The sequence below is a fragment of the Portunus trituberculatus genome, chromosome 40, assembly GCF_017591435.1.
Source record: "Portunus trituberculatus isolate SZX2019 chromosome 40, ASM1759143v1, whole genome shotgun sequence".
Classification (NCBI taxonomy): domain Eukaryota; kingdom Metazoa; phylum Arthropoda; class Malacostraca; order Decapoda; family Portunidae; genus Portunus; species Portunus trituberculatus.
The window spans coordinates 2417501-2437500 of record NC_059294.1 but is presented as its reverse complement, the minus strand read 5'-3'; the positions used below and the strand labels follow the sequence as shown (position 1 = coordinate 2437500).

The following is a 20000-nucleotide window of genomic DNA, read 5'->3' as shown; positions in this document are numbered from 1 at the left end:
ATATATGAACCAGTTCACAATGCACTGATGATATATTCTTGTTTTGCTCTTTGGTGCAGTTTTTATGATTCATATATGAGTTAGTAGGGATACAAGCTGTATCTAGGATAACTATGAAAAGTGAGTCTTATTTTCAACAGAAATTGAACTGACCATCTTTTACAAAAGAAAGTGCTATTCAGGCCACAGATGTACCAATACACAAGAAGTGAAACGATTGTTCACTACACATGCAGCCCGATACATAACACATTAAATGCAGAAAAAGCTAAGGGAAAACTATTTGGTCTAATGGTATCAAATTCCTCAATTCATAAATTTCCCACAATCTCAATATTTTCTCAAAAGCAGCCTCATATTTTGAGAGAGAGAGAGAGAGAGAGAGAGAGAGAGAGAGAGAGAGAGAGAGAGAGAGAGAGAGAGAGAGAGAGAGAGAGAGAGAGAGAGAGAGAGAGAGAGAGAATCATATTACTGTTCTTGTTTCTGGAGTGCTGTTTCTCATCCATGGAAATAAACCACAAAAAAACAGATACTATAGGTACTTTTAATTAACACTCTAGGCATTAAAGAACACAGAAGAGTGATGCATGTTCTAAAAAAATTAAATCCACAGGTTCAGTGCAGACAGTTCCACTATTCCGCTACAATCAACATTAAAAATACATATGTAGAGTGAATCTGCATGTCAGAATCAAGCTCACCTTGATTCTTATAATCTGCAGCTCAAGGGCCACAAGGAAGCCCAGTGTGCCATGTGACCAAGGCAACGTGTAGTAGAGGTCACTGTACTCATTGTCCTTTGTGACCCTGACCAATGAGCCATCAGCCAGCACCACCTCATATGCAATGATGCTTTCCTGATAGAGTCCAACCTGCAGCAAAATAGTGACTCAATAAACTCTTACATTGATTAATCCACTCAGCATCATAACACAAGTGCTACCAAAAGTCCAATTTAATGAAAACCACAAATGTAAGACAGATGGAAAATGTAACACACATGACTAATAAGGTCAGTGACTATAAGCCTTAGATTTTTCTACCAGAGGACAAATGAATATCACAACACTGGCAATGGGTTGATGATGCTTTGCTCCTGCATGCTACCTTAATTTGTCAAGTATTCCCATGTTCTCAATACATACAACAAACTGAACTAGTATTTATAAAAAAAAACTACATTATTGACTATAAAGTAAGAAATGTAGAATAGTAAATATTGAATGTAAATATGAAGGCACCTCTCCAAATGCTGTTTTTTCCAGTTATGACTAACAGGAGAGTAAGTGCCATAAAGTAAGGATATTGTTAAAGCTACAATAAAGAAATAGTACATAAATATATTACAGTAAAAAGTTCCCTAATCTGAACACCAATAGTCTTAATTTCCCAATGGTCCAAATTTCAAGGTGGAGTGAAAAAAAAATTTATGGTCAAAATTAGGTCTCTTTAAACCAGGCACCAGATGCACCCTAACAGCAAGGGTTGGAAGATGCTTCTAACGATGCTCCCATACCTACTCAGTCCATAACAACAGACAGTGCAATACAGTAATGAATTTCTATAAACAAATATGTTGTTTGAATGACAGAGAAGTATTGTATGTTACACCCAGGATTTTAGGTGAGTGCGTGTAAAGGGCCCCATACACAATCAGGCAGCCTGTCCAGCCACATGAGAAAAACAGGACTGTTCAGACAAAACTGAGCATAAATGGGCACTTCATGCAGCCAATTCAGGCCAACTGAAAGCTGCTTCACGAGACCTGCAGCTGACAGGTTGACTCCATCTAGCCAGCATCCAGTTCAGGCAGAACTGAGCATGTATGGCTCCTTTAGGTAGCCTTGAAGCCTTATCATTCAATACAGTATGCGGCAATGTATTAACAGGAGGCGATGGCGTAGTGGATATGGTGGTGAGCGTGGGATCAGGCACATATCCATGCGCAGGTTCGAATCCTACCATGTACCACCTTGAAACTTTGTCATTTGTCAAGTGGTTTACAGTTACATGTCACCATAACACCCAGGTTCTAGGTGGAGGTGTAATTACCTTTCACCAAAGATGTGCTTGGGTGGTGATATGGGCCCTAATATGGGTACCACTACAAATTAAATTGCCTGCACCGCTAATGGGTGGAAGCTGGACAGGGCTTCCCATGCTCTTCAAGTAGATCTACAGGTGCTATATATAAAAAAAATATTTTTAAATAAACAAAGAAAAAAAAATGTCTGCCTCACCAAGCATCCTCTGCTCCATGGAAGTGCTGTGCTTTCAGATAGAATTTACAAGCATTTACATATCTATGTCACTAGAAAATTAAATCAAAAGACTATTTGGATAAAAATAGAAAATGAAAATTACAGCACATGATTTATTTGCAAAAAAAAAATTAAAAGCTGTCATGTGATGATATAGCCTTGCACATGCATGTGTCTTGTTTTTTTTATTAAAGGACTTACAAGAGACAGCAGTGTCAACTACGTGTGTTTGTCCATGAGGAAATAACTGAACCAATCTTTTGGCTGTAGTCTCAACTCCTCCAGTAGATTCATATGTAACAATTCATCCCTTTTTAGCAGCCACACTGGTTCATACTCTCCTCTTTCTCTTCTTGAACTAGCAGTTTTTATAAGTAGGTCTCACTCATCTTTGCCCATGGGAGACGCCATCACCACTCAGCAGTGTCTCGCTAGAACTGTGCTGTGCTTTCATGGGGTCTGAATAATGTGTGGGTGACACTCTGGTGTCTGTCATGCCAACTATTCAGGCAGTTGGACAGGCCATCTGAACATGTATGGGGCCCTTAAAGGATCACATTGTTGTTTATTGTGAGTGGTGTGATGTATTGTGTTGGTCATTATCATTCATAGGAAGGGAGCTTGTTGATTTGTTAAGAGTTATGATAAGTCTATTTGTGAAGCAAAAGGCTTGAACTCTGTGTCTACATTTAGATGTCAGCATGTGAGTATAATGTAATGTGTGAAACTAAAAACTCCAAAATTATGTGGAGATCCTGGTGTGGTGGCATTTTCAAAGGTACATCCTAATAATTCAACAAAACTGATAATCTGACACACTCCTAGTCCCCTGCTCATCAGATTAACAGACTTTTACTGTATTCAAAAACAAAATCATTAAGTAAATAGTGGTCACCTTATGGGAGTATGTTGTCATGCCAACCCCCATGGCCAAGCCTCCCAAGGTTGCTTCGGCCACTTCCAGGCAGACAGCCAGCGTGTAGCCGCGAGGCACCAGGAAGGCAGTGGCCTGACCCACACTAACCATGGGTTCCACTCGCACACTCATTCGGGATTCTTTCAGCTCCAGGATATCATACAGAGGAATACTGATCTTGTGACATAAATCCTGAAAAAAAAATTGCAATTGTTTTTGGAGTTATGTGTGGATCAGTAAGGGTGCATCTTTATGTTGACACAGGCATAGCAGAACAATTAAACCTCTAAAAATTCAATCTGAAAATCACAGATAGAATATACAGTTGGCCCAGGAATCCATCTTGATCCACAAATGTTTAAGCTGATGCTGCTGATGAAAAAACATATAACTAAGTATTCAAAAGAAAGGGTTGCAGTAAAGCCTGCTATTAGGATGATAACCAAAAAAACAGGGTTGGAAAAATCATATTTAATAAAAATTTTAAAAATGGATTTATCTGATTTAGATCAGATCTATTTGATTAAAATCCATTTTTTTTATTTGAATTTATCTTTTGCTTTAATCTTCTTTTGTTACCACCCATATTAAATTAAATTATAACTTAGTGTTATGCATTACCCAAGGTGAGTTTTCCCCTTCAAAATCATATGTAAGATTAATTATCTATGTACCCTCCACAAGTCTCTTCATCTTCATTCTTGTCACTAGCTGTTGAATTTGTTGTTTGCATTTGCATTTTCTGCATTTTGCTCTAAATCCTTTGCCTTCGAGAATTCTGTCAAATGATAACCATGCTGGGTCTCTTTTCCTGCCACTGTGTCTATTTGGCATGAATGTGTATCAAGTAACAATAAACAACCAACAGTCTAGTATAAAACAAAGTAATGTAATTTGAATGTGAACTGTGAAGAGGCCACATGCCAGCAATCCTTGGTATAATATAATAGCCTATATGGGAGGTTACTCTACTCAGGCAGATGTGAGCAGGCTCCAACCTTGTCTATTAAACACTGATGAAAGTTGCCAATTTGTCTGGTTGCATGTTGTCAGATTTGGATTCATATTAATAAGAAATTATACTTAATTTTCTTATTCATAAAAAAAAAATCTAATTTAAAAAATATAAAAAATCACTGAACTTTATATTTGTATCTGCTGTTATTATCAATGTAAAGACTGCTTTCCTTTTTTATGCTAATGAATATTTGCATTGTAAAAGAAGGCAATGGTTCACTGATGCCTAACAGGAAAAGCAGAGCTGATGCTTGTCCTGTACAAGTAATTTACATTTTCTACTAGCTACAAGATATTTCATTTTGATTTAAATCATGATTTTTGAACTATGATTTAAATAAATTTAAATAACTTGATTTAAATAATTTTATTTAAATTGAAACAACCCTACAAAAAAATAAATGATTTTCAGATGCTAAGCAAAAAGCTAAAAGAGAAATTTATAGTTACTACTGTCTTGAACAATGAAATCCATCATAAAGATGAAAATAAGGCATTCAAGTAGTTAGGTAGATGAAAAGGGAAAAACACGAATGTTACAAGTGAACACTGTGTGAAAGGTGATAGAGCAAAGGTGTCAGTTGGCAGTGCAGGAAGGGATTGCAAAGAACATTAAATCAAATAGTTTTCAAGTTGAGCAAAGGCAGTGCTGATAAGAGTACTAATAACTAGCCTGTGACTCTCAGCTGGTGATGAATTACAGCTTTCTTCTTCATTCTCTCCTACTGCACTGGTGAAGCATTTTGACTCTTCAAGGGAGTTACATTACTGCAATTGTAAAACCAAATCAAATGCTTTCCAAACTTCCTTACACAAATGGGTATCTTTTTCTTTTAGTATGAACCAAGTTCTCTTCTCTTTATGCAATGGGATTCCAATGCAAGCAATAATGTAAATCTTCACTTTCATCTCCACATTGTAATCTTCCACTATAACAATCATTAACTAAGCGCTTTCATTGCATTTTGTACTTCATCAACAAAACAGCTGCTGTTCAAGATATGAATACTATTATCATCTGTATACATGAAAATGAGCTGCTTTAACATGATCTCATATTATGTTTCTATATTTATCACTATTTTTCAGTATACAATGAATACACAAAGCATTGTAAGTTTTTCTCCTGTTAAAGAAAAAAAAAGGATGAGGAAAGAAGAAACTATATCAAAGTATGATAGTTCCCCTGACAAGATGCCTCTTATCTCTAAGAGTATGTTTGCAAAAACCTGCACATCACACCTATACAAACCTTCCTGAAGAAGGTGGTGGAGAGGGACTGCCAGTTGGGTCGAGCTGTACACATGTATTTCCTCTTGGCCTTTGGCTGTGTATTCCATCTTAAAACCTGAGAAAGTTGAACAATGTGAGGAAATACAGTTGGGTAAACCATTACACAAGATGGATCCCTACTTGATGTTTGAACATCTGGAAGAAGAACAAGTCATAACAACCAGACAATTTGGGTTCAGGACAGGACGGTCATATGTGTCGAATTTATTAAGCTTCTACTTGAGGGTAACAGAAGGACTGGATAAAGAGATGGATGGGTGGAAACAGTATACCTGGACATCAATAAGGCTTTTGATAAAGTCCCTCATGGAAGACTACTTTGGAAAATAGAGAACATAGGAGGACTGTGAGGAACTTTGTTGGAGTAGAAAAGGGATTATTTGAAAGACAGGGAAATAAGAACTGTGATCAGAGATACATACTCATCTTGGGCTAAAATAACAAGCAGTGTGCCACAAGGGTCAGTGTTAGCCCCCATTATGTTTCAGATTTATGTAAGTGACATTCACATTGGGATTTGTTGATGATGCAAAGCTACTAAGAGTTATCAAAACCCAGGAGGACTGTTTGATCTTACAAGATGATATAAACAAGATCTATGAGTGGAGTAAAAAGTAGAAATTGGAGTTTAATGCCAAGAAATGTCACGTAATGGAACTAGGAAAGAGCAAAAGAAGACCAGTATGGGATTATTTGATGGGAGAGGAACAAATAAAGAAAACTAGAGAAAAATGATCTGGGAGTGCTTATACAGGATAATCTGAACCCTGAAAAACATATAAGCAAGATATTTGGTATATCATATAAAATGTTGACTAATATAAGAGTGGCATTTCAATTTATGGATAAAGATATGATGGAAAAAATCATCACAAGCATGATACGTCCAAAGCTATGTATGATATGTAGCAGTGGTATGGTCTCCGAGCTCTATAAAAGATATAAGATTAGAACGGATACAGAAGATTGCTACAAAGATGGTGCCAGAACTAAAGGACCTAACATATGAAGAGCAGTAAAGGAAATGGGACTACCAAACTTACAAGATAGAAGAGAACAAGGAGATCTAATAACAATGTACAAGATAGCCAATGGCATTGAAAAGATAGACATGGAAGACCTAGTACTGGAGACAGAAGAAGATGGAAGGACAAGAGGTCATGTAAAGAAAATCAGGATGAGGCAGTGTGTGAAGGATATTGGAAAATACAGTTTTCCATACAGAACAGTGGAAAAGTGGAATGCATTCAATAATGAAGTTGTTACAGCACATAATGTGCATCACTTTAAAGGAAAAATTGGATAAATGGAGACATAGAGACAGGACACTATGAGCCCCACTTGAACCCTGTACAATACAACTAGGTAAATACACACATACACACCACGCAGTGTAGTGGTTAGCACACTCAGCTCACAACCAAGTGCCGGGAGTGGAGAGGCAAATAAGCGAGCCTCTTAATGTGTAGCCCCTGTTCACCTAGCAGTATATACGAGTACGTAGGTATGGGATGTAACTCGAGGGAGTTATGACCTCTCTGTCCTGGTGCGTATGGAGTGTGATGTGGTGATAAAAGTAACAGAAGATCTACGTGGGAATACAAAATGGGAGAAGAAATTATAATGAAGAGGAAGGTAGAGAAAGACCTGGGGTGGTTATACAAGGCATCCTGACCACAGAAAGACACATAAATATCAGGGTAGTATCTAATTACATGGATATGAGTATGAAAAAAAAATATAACCACTATGATAAGAAAAAAACTTGAATATGCAGCAGTGGTGTGGTCTCCACATATGCAAAAAGATATCAAGAAATTTGAAAGAATTCAAAGGGCAGCTATAAAGATGATGCAAGAGATGAAGGACCTTACCTATGAAGAAGGACTAAGGAAATGGGATTACCAATTTTGAAAGATAGATGGGAGATGGGAGATCTAATAATGTTGTATAAGATAGGAAACAATATGGAGAAGACAGACAGACAAGACCTGGTATCATTGACAGAAGATGGAGATAGATGGATGAGAGGACGCTCCAAGAAGATCAAGAAGATTTAATGTTTGTGGAACATTAATTAGTTTTCCACTTAGAATGGTGGATAACTGGAATGGCTTGAATCACGAGATTATAGCAGAAAATGTGCACTCATTTATGGAAAAGTTGGATAAAAGTAGATATGGAGACAGGTCACAATGAGCTCCACTCTAACCCTGTAATATACAACTAGGTAAATACACACACACACACACACACACACACACACACACACACACACACACACACACACACACACACCCAGGACATGACAGGAGGCAGATATCTTGAAGTTAGTTTTGAAGGAGTCAAAAAGATGGATAAAAAGACAGGATGAATAGAAAATTCAGGGAGAAGTAGTGCAGGAAAATTTTTGAGACATTGTAAATCAACAGCTGGAGGAGACGGCACTAGAATAATTTGTTTAAGTAATTAATAGACTAAACACATTCATCACAACCATGCAGTCTAACAATTACACTCCTCAAATATCTTGTCAAACAAGATTCCCTGACACACACACAAATACAACTGCCTCTCCATCTTTACTAAATCAGATCTGGAGAAATTTCCATGAATCTTCTTCTTCTGGTATACTACTTCACTTTCCTCACAGTGATCATCTTCCCATTCTTATCAACATACCACTTCTGAACTAATTTTCTGATGACACACAAAATAACTTTTAGATAACACAACACTGCCAACAGAGTAAAATTCACAAAGAAACTTTCACATACAGACTGGAACACTTATCTCATTGCAAATGACTTCAGATTCTTACTGTAACCTCTTCCTTGATAAGCTTTACAACATATACTATTCTAGTATTCCCAAAATAACAAAAACATTCACTTCCAAAAGACTGCAGAAGCCATGGATAACTCAGAGTATCATATCTCCATCAGACACAAGTTTTACCTTTATAAACATTACAAACTAGGTATCATTTCTTTTGACTATTATAAAGAATATAGAAACTACTTAAATACTTTAATAAAAGAAGTTAAATCAAGTTTTTATCAACAAAAATTTACTAATTGCAGAAACAAAACCCAGAAAGTTTGGGAAATTATTCAAGGGGGAAGAAAATATCCAGAAAAGAAACAAGGAGAAAGACTTTGGAGTAATTGTTATGGATGATATGTCACTAGGAAAGCACACAAGTAAAATTTTGGGGGAAACTTATAATCTACTCGAGAATATAAGAGTGGCATTTTCATAGATTAATGAGGATATGATGAAGAAGATTATTGTAACTATGATACATCTAAGGTTGGATGGAATATGCAGCAGTGGTTTGGCCACCAAATCTAAAGAAGGATATGAAAAGCTAGAGAGGATCCAGCAAGCTGCAATAAAGATGGTTCAAGTCTGAAAGACCTTCCTTATGAGGAGAGATTGTTAAGATTGGATCTGATGTCCCTGGAACAGAGAAGAACGAAAGATATGATTACAACATTTAGACTGATAGAAGGAATCAACAAGTATGACAAAGAAGATCTGGTAAAACGTGATGAGCAATCCATAAGGGGACACAGGAAGAGACTGAAGAAAGGCACATGCAGAAGGGATGTGAAGAAATACAGATTTTCACACAGAACTGTCAAAGCTTTGAGTACATTAGATAGAGAAGTGACCAAAGCAACAACAATACATAACTTTAAGATAAAGCTGGATAATTTTTGGGATAATAGAAACAGGACAGCACAAGCATAGCTCCCTTCCCATATGCTATAACTAAGAAAATACTAGGTAAATACACACACACACACACACACACACACACACACACACACACACCTGAGGACCGGGGAAAGGGAGAAATTACCTATGATGTTTGCAGGGCCCGGGTATCTCTGTGGGTATAGTTAGTGTCCTGTGTAGTGTCCTACTCTCGAAAAGTACAGAAAGTGGGCCATTTTCAAGTGAAAATGGAGAGTGGTTCCTGATTGAAGTGTCGGCGATGTTTTGTTTTGTTTTGGCCGAAACAGCTAGCGATAGCAATCATGACAAGTACTCCTAGAAATGTGTATGACTTTGAGGGTTTTGTGACCACTCCAAGTGGACTAAATAAATTCGACATGGATGCAAGAATTCAGGCATTAGAAAGTAAGTTTCTAAATATTAGATCCATAGAAGAAAAGCTAGATAGAGTCATAGCAGAGAACGATACCTTAAAAAAAAAAATCTATATGTTAACGAGAGAGAACAAAGAGCTATTGAAAGAAAAAGTGGAAATGGAGAAAGAAAATCAACATCTAAAGAAACAATGTGACGAGATGAAGGCTAAACTCCTCGAAACGGAAAAGAAAATATCCGAAGGAGACTTGAGGAAGGAGGAATGCCTTAACCTAATTGATGCCAAGATGAAGGAAGTGAAACATGAACACCAAGAAGTACAAAAGTCCTTTAAGGAGATAATGAAAAAGCAAGAAAAAGAAAATAAAGTGATTACACAGAGTGAAATGGTAAAGGCATTGAAGGAAAATGAGTATGTAGTGAGAGATATTGCAGTGATGTCGTTGACGCAGTGCGTGTCAATCAGATGAAAGAGAGATATGACAGGAGTGGCCAAGGAGGCAGGACACAGAGAGCTTAGCTCGGGCCCTGTAATACACAAATAGGTAAATACAAATAGGTAAATACACACAATAATAATAATAATAATAATAATAATAATAATAATAATAATAATAATAATAATAATAATAATCATAGCAATAATAATGCTACAACAATAAAAACTACTATTACTACTAAACTCCATTACACACTTCCATTCCTTATTCCTTTCTCCTCCTACTATAAATCACTAATTTCATTCTGAAAAAAATACCTGGAAATACCTTATATACCTTATATAATGTGTAAATTGAGGTTAATAAAGATTGCATTTGGATCTGATGATGATACAGTTGTGGTAGTTGTCGTAAAACAGGGGTAGCATGGAGACACCTGAGTCCATTATGAAAGTGTATTTACGGTAGCACAATACACAACAAGTGTAAACCGAGCAAAACAAGAAGCAGGAGGCGTAGAGTGTCGCCTGAGGCGGCGGCGAGCATGGACTGAGGGGATGGACGTGACGTCAGACAGAAAGGGAGTATGGGAAAAACAAAGGACATGCTAACATACAGTGAACCCTCTAAATGGGGAACTGCAAATTTCAATTTACTTATGGTAGGCACTCTAAATAAAGCTGCAAACTTCCATTTATCAAAGACTCCTTTTAAAACATTTAGGGTATTATTCATATATTTAGTTTAATTTTTGGGAGGTTTCAAGACACTTTTCCAATACTTTTGAGTAGTGCTTTGAGCATATTTGCAGACCAGCACCTCAGTGGGCATTTTCAATCAGAATCTTCCTTGCCCTTGAATGGTCCCCCACCTACATAAAAAAAAGTATTCTTGTGATCTTATGCATCTCCTATATAAAAATCTCCACGATTGAAAACGTTTCTGAAGATTAATTTTTCCATTTTTATCATGAAACTTGCTCTTTCCTTATTATATGACTCCCATATCTGATCCCCCTGTCGGACCTACAGATTTTAAAATATGGGAGAGACTTGCACAAAGTCAATGTGAGAGAAATGGAATTGCATGATTTGTCAAGTAATGCTGCACATGTTGAGCTGAGTACATTTCTTCATGTAGTCAATACAAACTTATGAAAAATTGCTCATACAAATCTATATGTATCAATCTTACACAACCACAAAACTCTAAATTATGGCACTGTCTCTACAACTCTCTTAATCATACAATACACAACTAGCATTTCTCTCTCTCTCTCTCTCTCTCTCTCTCTCTCTCTCTCTCTCTCTCTCTCTCTCTCTCTCCTTACTTGTTTTTGGATGTTCCTGACCCGTTCATCATGTTTCTCAGGGGCAGACACATACTTGCGGAAGATCCAGTGTCTCAGTTCCATGAGGAAGTGGAAAATGAGTGATAATGGAAGTACCACCAGCACCACTATCACACCACGGTGCTCCTCCAGCCACCGACCCACACGCTGCTGCAGGCTGCTGGTACCCATGCTTCACACTTCACCTGGAATAACATCATAAGCAAGTAAAGGACAAAATAGAGACTGGGGAAGACAAAAGGCACTCCATAATGGAAAAGAGCACAAGTGAGAAGAGAGAGAGAGAGAGAGAGAGAGAGAGAGAGAGAGAGAGAGAGAGAGAGAGAGAGAGAGAGAGAGAGAGAGAGAGAGAGAGAGAGAGAGAGAGAGAGAGAGAGAGAGCACATTCATGATTGCATACAGTACTTTGAAATTTTCCTTTCCATGTAAATATGAAAGTAAATACTTGAGTTATATGTATTACATATCAAATGGTATCACACACTCACTTGGAAAGACAGATGAAAAGATACAGAATCACACGCAGGCACATGGTGAGGCAAGACTGATTAGCTAGACGTGCATCACCCAACGCCCCTCACACTCAGACCTTTGACCATGACTATTACAACTGCATTCACTCTACCTTAGTGACTACTATATGATATAATGCCAATGTAAAGCATAGAGATCTTTGTTCAGTGCTCTGAATCAATAATAAAGGAGCAGAGATACACATTGAATTAAATACTAAATGCACTTGACTTCATAAAGGCTGAAGTGAAGAAAATTCACTTGGAACTAGTACTACCTTTGTATTGATGTCAACAGCAACCCAGAAAGATCTATGGTACACTGGATGTCAGTCCTGCCCCCTGGGACCTTCAGGCCTGCTCTTAAAACTGATAAAAAAAATCTTATCTTGTGTTAATCAGGATCACCTACCCTGACTAGTGACAGACCAAAGTTTTCAAAGATGCTATTTTAGGCAAACATCAAGATAACACAGCTACTTAAAGAGAGATAAGCAACCTGGTAACTGTCTTGTCTTTCTTTACATCCTTTATATTTTTGTTGCTATTTCATATCTTCTGTTTCAAAATGGTAAACCTGCTTAACATTCATATCATTTATACTATCTAAGAAAACCCATACATGTTACGCATTCTCATTCCTTTATCAATATTCTTCATCCCAAGACTTTTAATTTCTGTTTTGATTGGCTATATCCCTCCCATAATTCATCCATCAATCTCATCATGCTCCATGCAGTATTTCCAACCTCTTCACAACATAATTTTTGACATACCAAATTTTACTATCAGTAAAAACATTGTAATTCTCCAATACTACAAATAGCTATAGTGGATACATCACTATTAAACATTTCATACATAGATGAGGAATATGTTTTCAAGCAACATTGCTTATAATTTTCCTTCTGTCATGTTTCCATGCTCCATAAAAGAGTGGCATTCTACATGTTTTTATCTCTTGTTCTATATGTTGTGTGACACCACTGAGGGCATTCCTTCTTGCAAGGCTATATAATGAAGACTGACTTCTTGAAGATCTTATTTCCTCATTTGCTATTTGAAGTCTGACACCATTAATAAGTTTCTTGAAATTAATTGTAACCCTACCATCCTACAGAAAAAATTTGTGATTATCAGAGAAATTAAATTCAACTGTAATGGAAGGAGCTTTGTATTGTTGTTCAAGTGAATTGCAGGGAATGTTAATACTCTGTAATCAACAGAAGGGTCTATCTTTTAATAAATCTACAAGGAGCTCAGGAGTTACACTTATTCATACTTAATGGACAACAAATAGTCACGTGTGTGACAATCAAAGCAACAAGCCACAGTGAAGTCCACTCCACACTGCCATCACACAGAGATCACAAGCACTGCCAATTGCATAAGTACACTATACTGTATGTGTAAAACATGTATATGTACTATATAAATAGCTAAAGCAGATAAACTTCAACAACAAAACATCTTTAGCCTTCATTTTAGATAACAATAAAATACAAACATACCTGTAATACTACACCTAATTAACACTGCTGGTGTTTCCTGTGTGATGCCTGTGACTGAGGCAGGTCTTGGGTCTCTAAAGTAAATTCAAATTGAACCTCAGGGAATGAAGCATATAACTTCTTTTGTGGCAAGTTGGTTCTATACACTGGCAACTAATATACAGTAGTAATGAATATACACTGATGCCTGTAGTGTGATGACAATGGGTGTGTACTATGTACAACAGTTAAGTATGCATGAACAAGGTTTATACAAATGCTTCATAGATGTGGGCTATAATATTTCATTTCTGGGGAGGAATGCAGCATCTTAATTCCCAGATCTGTTAGATGTGATGTTCAAATGGTATTTTCAGGATAAACAACTACTGAACCACAAGTCTACAATAATGTTTTGTTAATGTGGTAAAAAGTTTCTCCATCAAATTGAAAAGTTTTATGGTGTACATTTTCTCCAGACTTAAACATTAAGTTGAAATCTTGTGCACTTAGGTGTTAAATCCATCAATGTCATAAAGCTAATAATTTACTATCTATAAGAAAATAGAGAATGGAATGAGTCAATATTGTGTATGTTGTCTCAATCTTTGCAACAATAATTCAGGAGTAGGCACAAAATCAAAGAGATGTATGCATAAGTGTGATCCTCATAATATTATTCAACAGTCAGACACACTTATATCACAGTGTTTACAAGTTCTTTCATGATGCAATACTCTGAAAGTCCACCAACACACATGAATTGTGTTCAATATTATTTACTGACAATCTTTAATTTTCAACCTCTCTCATTTCTGGCAAGTCACCCACAGACTTTACTTAGCTCCAGTGGTGTAGATGTTGATGAGCAGCGTCTAATCGAATGTGAAAGATGTGGTGTGCATCAGCTTCATTTGCTTTCACTGTAATGCTTGAGAAGTGGATTGGTGATGATCAGTTATAAAAGCATTCACAATAGATTTCAAGTACTATTTATAGATTCAAAATTTTGTAACATGTACATTTTTTTTTTTCAAATATATGATCCCCCAAAAAAGTAAGGTGGCACACAACAAAAATTAAACAATAATTTTGTTCAGAAGATAAACTTTTGTGCATACCATACCAACCAAAGTTTATGTAATGTTACCAATACCAGCTCCTCATGAAGCAGCTAAGCTCATGCATACATGATGAATACTCACTAAACAACATGTGTGAGGTCTTTTGTTTTGAGATCACATAGTTACAATATTGTGACGTGATCTATCTTGCACTGCTTGACAATGAGGCTCGCTTGGAGGGATGCAATGTAAAGTGTGTATTATTTCGTTAGTTTCTCATATCAAGTAGTGCATTTTTCTTGAATCTCTTTGGTTCAGCCAATGAGAGCTGTCCTTAAAGTGAAATTTTAGAATGTCATTTACCAATGGCAACTACTTCAATTATTTTTGACCAGTCATCATGTGTATACGAGACTGCCATAGCAATTAGTTGGCTACTTACAAGGATACTCAGAGTCACAATGATAGCCAAGTGCTGTGCAAATAAATTCAAATGCCAAGATTTTATTGTACAGTTTCATAAGCAAGAGGACCTGGGTGTACATTTCTTAAATCACAAGGTGTTTTGCTGAAATCAATCAAATGCTGAACATTTCATGGTGCCAGTACTCTTTGAGGATGAGGAAGAGGTTAACATCCAGGGGATATTATAGAGATAACCTTAGATTCTTCTCCCAACATTAATACTTACCTATACCTACAATACAATTAAGATTGCAAAAACCATGCAATATATATCAATTTCTGGAAACTTGTTAAAGCAAATTAGGAAGAAGGTAAAAGATACGAAAATATTAAGTAAAGTCATGTGTCCCTGCTGTTCTTGTTGTCACAATGAGCTCATGTTCTTTATCTCAACCTTACCACTAGCATCTTTACCTATGTACCTAAGTAAATCTTATATATATATATATATATATATATATATATATATATATATATATATATATATATATATATATGACATTTCTTGTTTGGTAGGTTTAGTTAGAATAGCATGATAATAAGATCTAGATTAGGGGCTCTCAACCTGGGGTTCTCAACCTGGAGTTCGCAAACACCCAGGGATTGACGAGAAGATATCCAGGGTTACTCAGATGGCTAATCTAATAACATCCTTTGTAGTATGCCACTGCATATTGAGTTAGTGTCAGTCACTAAATTAACATTCTATTTTAAGTCACATTACTGGAGGTTTGGGTAGATGGTTTTATAACTCAGGGGATTCTTAACGAGAAAAAGGTTGAGAATCCCCAAGCTGGATCGAGAAGGCAGCTATCACAACATTAACAGCAGGGTGGCGTGGTTCTTCTTAATATTTGCCAATCTTTTCCGTTGTTTTTTGTTTCATCAAGTTTCCAGAAATTGATACATATTGCATGACATTCTGCAACCTTAATTCTATCTGACATGAAAGCATTACTCTTTAAAAAATAAGCTAAGCTTATCTCCATAATCCCCCACTATGGACCTTCCATTTCTTATTCAAGTGTACGATTAGGTTAGGTTAGACGGGTATTCCCTAAGTTGGTAACCCCTGGAGATCCAGGGAGGCCAATGCCCAGACACATATCCAAGCACAGCATAACCTGTCATCACCACCATAAACACACCGAAACACTGCATAACCTGCATCACCATCACAGACACAACCAAAGCTTAGATAACCGGTCACTATCACCAGACAAACCTTAACATTACGTAATTACATACCACCCTGCCACCATCACCAACTCCACCGGGATATAATTAACAAAAATCTAACCCAATCTTCTTACACTTCCATCGATCAAAACAATCTGGTATATGTCAGCCGATGCTAAAAACTGAACCATCCATACCTCGACGGCAGCCAGTGTCGTCAGTTCCTGCTGGATTTCCAGGGCCCAAACTGCAGGTAATTTTAGATGACAGCTTTCCTCACACTTAATTCAACACTAGTGAATCTTCCAGCATGTCTACAATAAACGTTCCAGCTTGATCATTACTTCAATCCGTCCGTTTCTTCGTGGTTGGTTGAGAGTTTACAGGGAGCAAAGTCCGTGTGCCCGCCAAACTATACAGCTAGTTTGTGTGTGTCTCTCTCTCTCTCTCTCTCTCTCTTATATTATCACATTCTTTAACCACTGATGTGTTTAGTCTCATTCTTACACACCCTGATGAACATTTCTGTCTTCATTTCTATGCCATGTATAATGTCGTTTACGGTACATGACAACTGAGCAATCGTATAATTTTGCCATAGTTATAATAGTTTATCTAGTTAATGAGGTTTCTTAAGATGTTTTTTTTTTATGGTTATTCATATTTCATCAAAATTGTATGCATTATCTACGAAAACATCCGTGAAAACATTACGTCATTATACGTATCTAACTACCTACAGCCTTGTTATTTAGGTAAGGTATTTCAAAATGTGGGCCAGTAACTCTAGGTAAGCATCATCACACATATTCATGTAATCAACATATTCATTTCTTATATATGTTGGTAACTTAAACTTATAAATAAAAAAATAAATAAATAAACGTGATCGAAGCATGTGCATAGGCCCTTACCATCTTTCTCCATCTCTCGTATCTCTTAATACTTTCTCTCACCAAAGGGTAATTTTCCATGCACCACTGCTGATTCTCATCCATGTGTGTGTGTGTGTGTGTGTGTGTGAACAATTGTCTTTTGTATGGTTTTGATCATCCATTCTTTAATGTTTATTTAGACCTAAATATAAGTTTAGGTACACAGTACAACCATTGATCGAGATCATAGCAATGCTTCGGTGTCTTGCAATGTATATCTTCATTAGCACATAGTGATTTGCCAGGATCTATTAATGTCAAAAATTATTTTTCCTTTTTTTATATATATACCTTGCCTTGAAGTTCTGGAAGATTCTGTGACTGAAATACTGTAACAGACGTGCTAGGTATTTTCCGTAGATCCGCTTTGATTATACGAGTAGTAGCTCGCCTCGGAGGACAGTGGCGCGTGACAATATCATTATACTAGGAACGATTCTGGGTTGGATGTTGAAAGCCGGCCGGATCTTGTGGAAATGTAAAAATATTTTTTAGATAGATCTTGCTGGGCTCAGATGCGAGGCCAAAGCTTCTCCAGAATGCCCCATGGTTCCACTACGGTGCAAGCAAGCATGCATATCAGGGCAGAGGCGGGATTACTAGAGCCTCCTGGTAAAATCAGAAGAAATGATTGCTTTCATTGTTATGGGACTTGAGATGGTAAGCAGTGGTCGCGGAAAGTTGCCCTATGTATGTACACCAGTGTGGAATTACGGGGCGTTGACTATTTACCATAGATGTCACGAAAAAAAGACTTAAAATACTCTTTAGATTTTTTACAATATCACCTGAAAACTGCTTATATACAAAAATTTAACTAATTAAAGCACTGTGTGTCATCCTCTCGGCCCGGTCAGCAGTCAGTGAGCAACAGCAGCAACAGAAGTAGCAGCAGCTGCAGTAACAGCGGAGCAGGCATGCCGAGAGGAAGCAAGTAAGGGATGAGCCGTTGGCCTGCTGTACTGGACGCCTCGCTGCTCTTAGGTAGTTGTAGCTCCTGAGGGGCGGGGCAGCGATCCAGTTGATGCAATGGTACCTTGTCGATAGGTTCTCCGTGTAAGGGGTAAGGAGATACACAATAATTGTGGCGTGTGAAGAGGTTCATGCGCGCTACTAAGGGGGAATCCAAAACCCACCACAGCTGGCATGTGCACGGAACGAAGTTCTCTGGTGATGAAAAATAAAAAGTGAGATCTTACTCGACATGAGAAAGATAAGTTAGTACTTTCAGACAGTTGTAAAGGAACACAGAATGTGGACATCGAATGTATAACAACTCGGCAGGAATAACAAGTCGAGACAACCGATAGTAGGAGAATTGATTACTGACGTACCCGTAAAAACTGTTCGATCGTTGGCGTGGATCCTGAAGGGCTTTTCTTGGATAACGTGTAGGAAGTGGTTACCACGCACCAACACTCCATCCACATTGGCTTCCTCTCTCACCTCCAGTGACTCCAAGTCATCTACCTGTCGACGGATTAAAACACGAATAAAGGACATCTATGCCCTCCATATATATATATATATATATATATATATATATATATATATATATATATATATATATATATATATATATATATATATATATATATATATATATATATATATATATATATATATATATATATATATATATATATATATATATATATATATATATATATATATATATATATATATATATATATATATATATATATATATATATATATATATATATATATATATATATATATATATATATATATATATATATATATATATTTATTTATTTATTTATTTATTCATTTATATATATAGAAAGGGGGTACCAGTGAAAGATCCGCCACGGGCATCAAAATAATGTGCAGCGTGTAGTAGGCTCGCCTCGAGTTGCTTTATGAACTCTCCTTGTTCTCACTGGTGTGTTGCTGGGCACAAGCGTCGGACAAAAATACAGATCAAGTGTGACGAGGTGCTGCTTGAAGATCATTTTACGAATTCATTAAATTATGCTTCTTAATTGATATACAAATGGGAATTCTTGTTTAATTATCTTTTTTCTTCCTTTCTCTCTGTTGTTGTTATTATTGTTGTTATTGTTATTACTATTATCATTATTATTATTATTATTATTGTTATTATTATTATTATTATAATTGTCATTATTATTATTATTATTATTATTATTATTATTATTATTATTATTATTATTATTGTCATTATCATTACTACATTTTATCTGTTTACTTTTAACCACCAGGACGCGTTTTCATACTCATTCTGCTTACTGTTTGATGATTTTAAACAGCTTCAAAAACTTATGTAGGGAGTAAAATAGTGAAGACTGTGGCCATTAATCTTCTGACCTCCATTGACCTTTCCTGATGTTAATGAAATCGTCTAATCATACCCGAAACTCATGGTAAAAAAGCGTCCCTGTACTGAAGGAGTTAAAAGACCAACACCATCACATAAGAAACCTTGCAGAAGCTTTTCCCTCACTTGCCTTATTGTTGAAAATGCGTAGCTCGCCCACGTTGCGCAGGCCTTCGAATGCCAGGTCCCGCAGTTGTCCCAGGTCAGACTCCTGGATGGAGATCTGAGTCACGTTCCGCAGACCCCTAACGGCAGAAAACCATTCAGTTCTGGCATTCAGGCGCCACACACCACATAACTCACACTATTACTATTATCATTATAATTTCGACTGCTTCTATTACAACAACAACAACAACACTACTACTACTACTACTACTACTACTACTACTACTACTACCTGAAAGTGTAGGGCCGCAGGGCATGCAGGTTGAGGCTATGCAGGCGTAGGAGACCCACCCCTTCCAGGTCAAAGAAAGCGTCGGCTTCGATCACCTGTGTGTTATACGTAAAGGCGAGGCGTCACCTTGCTGCGGCGCTGGAAGGCGAGATGCAGTTTCCACTCGTCTGTGTGACCTGCCTTGCTTGGCTACT

General features: G+C 36.9%; 2 protein-coding genes across 6 annotated transcripts in view; both read right to left on the bottom strand.

Moving 5' to 3' along the window:
* The window catches only part of LOC123516012 (delta(24)-sterol reductase-like), a 33657-nt gene extending 15794 nt beyond the window's left edge, over window positions 1-17863 (bottom strand). For 2 of the 5 annotated variants that reach the window (XR_006678052.1, XM_045275000.1), the window contains exons 1-5: window positions 16305-17863; window positions 11377-11582; window positions 5447-5542; window positions 3157-3369; window positions 702-872 (exon numbers count right to left, since the gene is read on the bottom strand). Coding sequence is in view for 4 of the 5 variants with exons in the window: in XM_045275000.1 (XP_045130935.1) it covers window positions 702-872; window positions 3157-3369; window positions 5447-5542; window positions 11377-11568 (672 nt within the window). In the remaining variant the exon portion in view is untranslated. Of the gene's footprint in view, window positions 1-701; window positions 873-3156; window positions 3370-5446; window positions 5543-11376; window positions 11583-11885; window positions 11993-12187; window positions 14331-16304 lie in introns of those variants that run through there. The other 3 variants (XM_045275001.1, XM_045275003.1, XM_045275002.1) reach the window with 3 other exon arrangements.
* Window positions 17864-17895: 32 nt separating this feature from the next.
* Window positions 17896-20000, bottom strand: part of LOC123516245 — a 2716-nt gene continuing 611 nt past the window's right edge. Inside the window, exons 2-4 of the mRNA XM_045275477.1 lie at window positions 19537-19651; window positions 18377-18512; window positions 17896-18209 (exon numbers count right to left, since the gene is read on the bottom strand). Of these exons, the coding sequence (XP_045131412.1) occupies window positions 17896-18209; window positions 18377-18512; window positions 19537-19651 (565 nt within the window). The remainder of the gene's footprint in view (window positions 18210-18376; window positions 18513-19536; window positions 19652-20000) is intronic.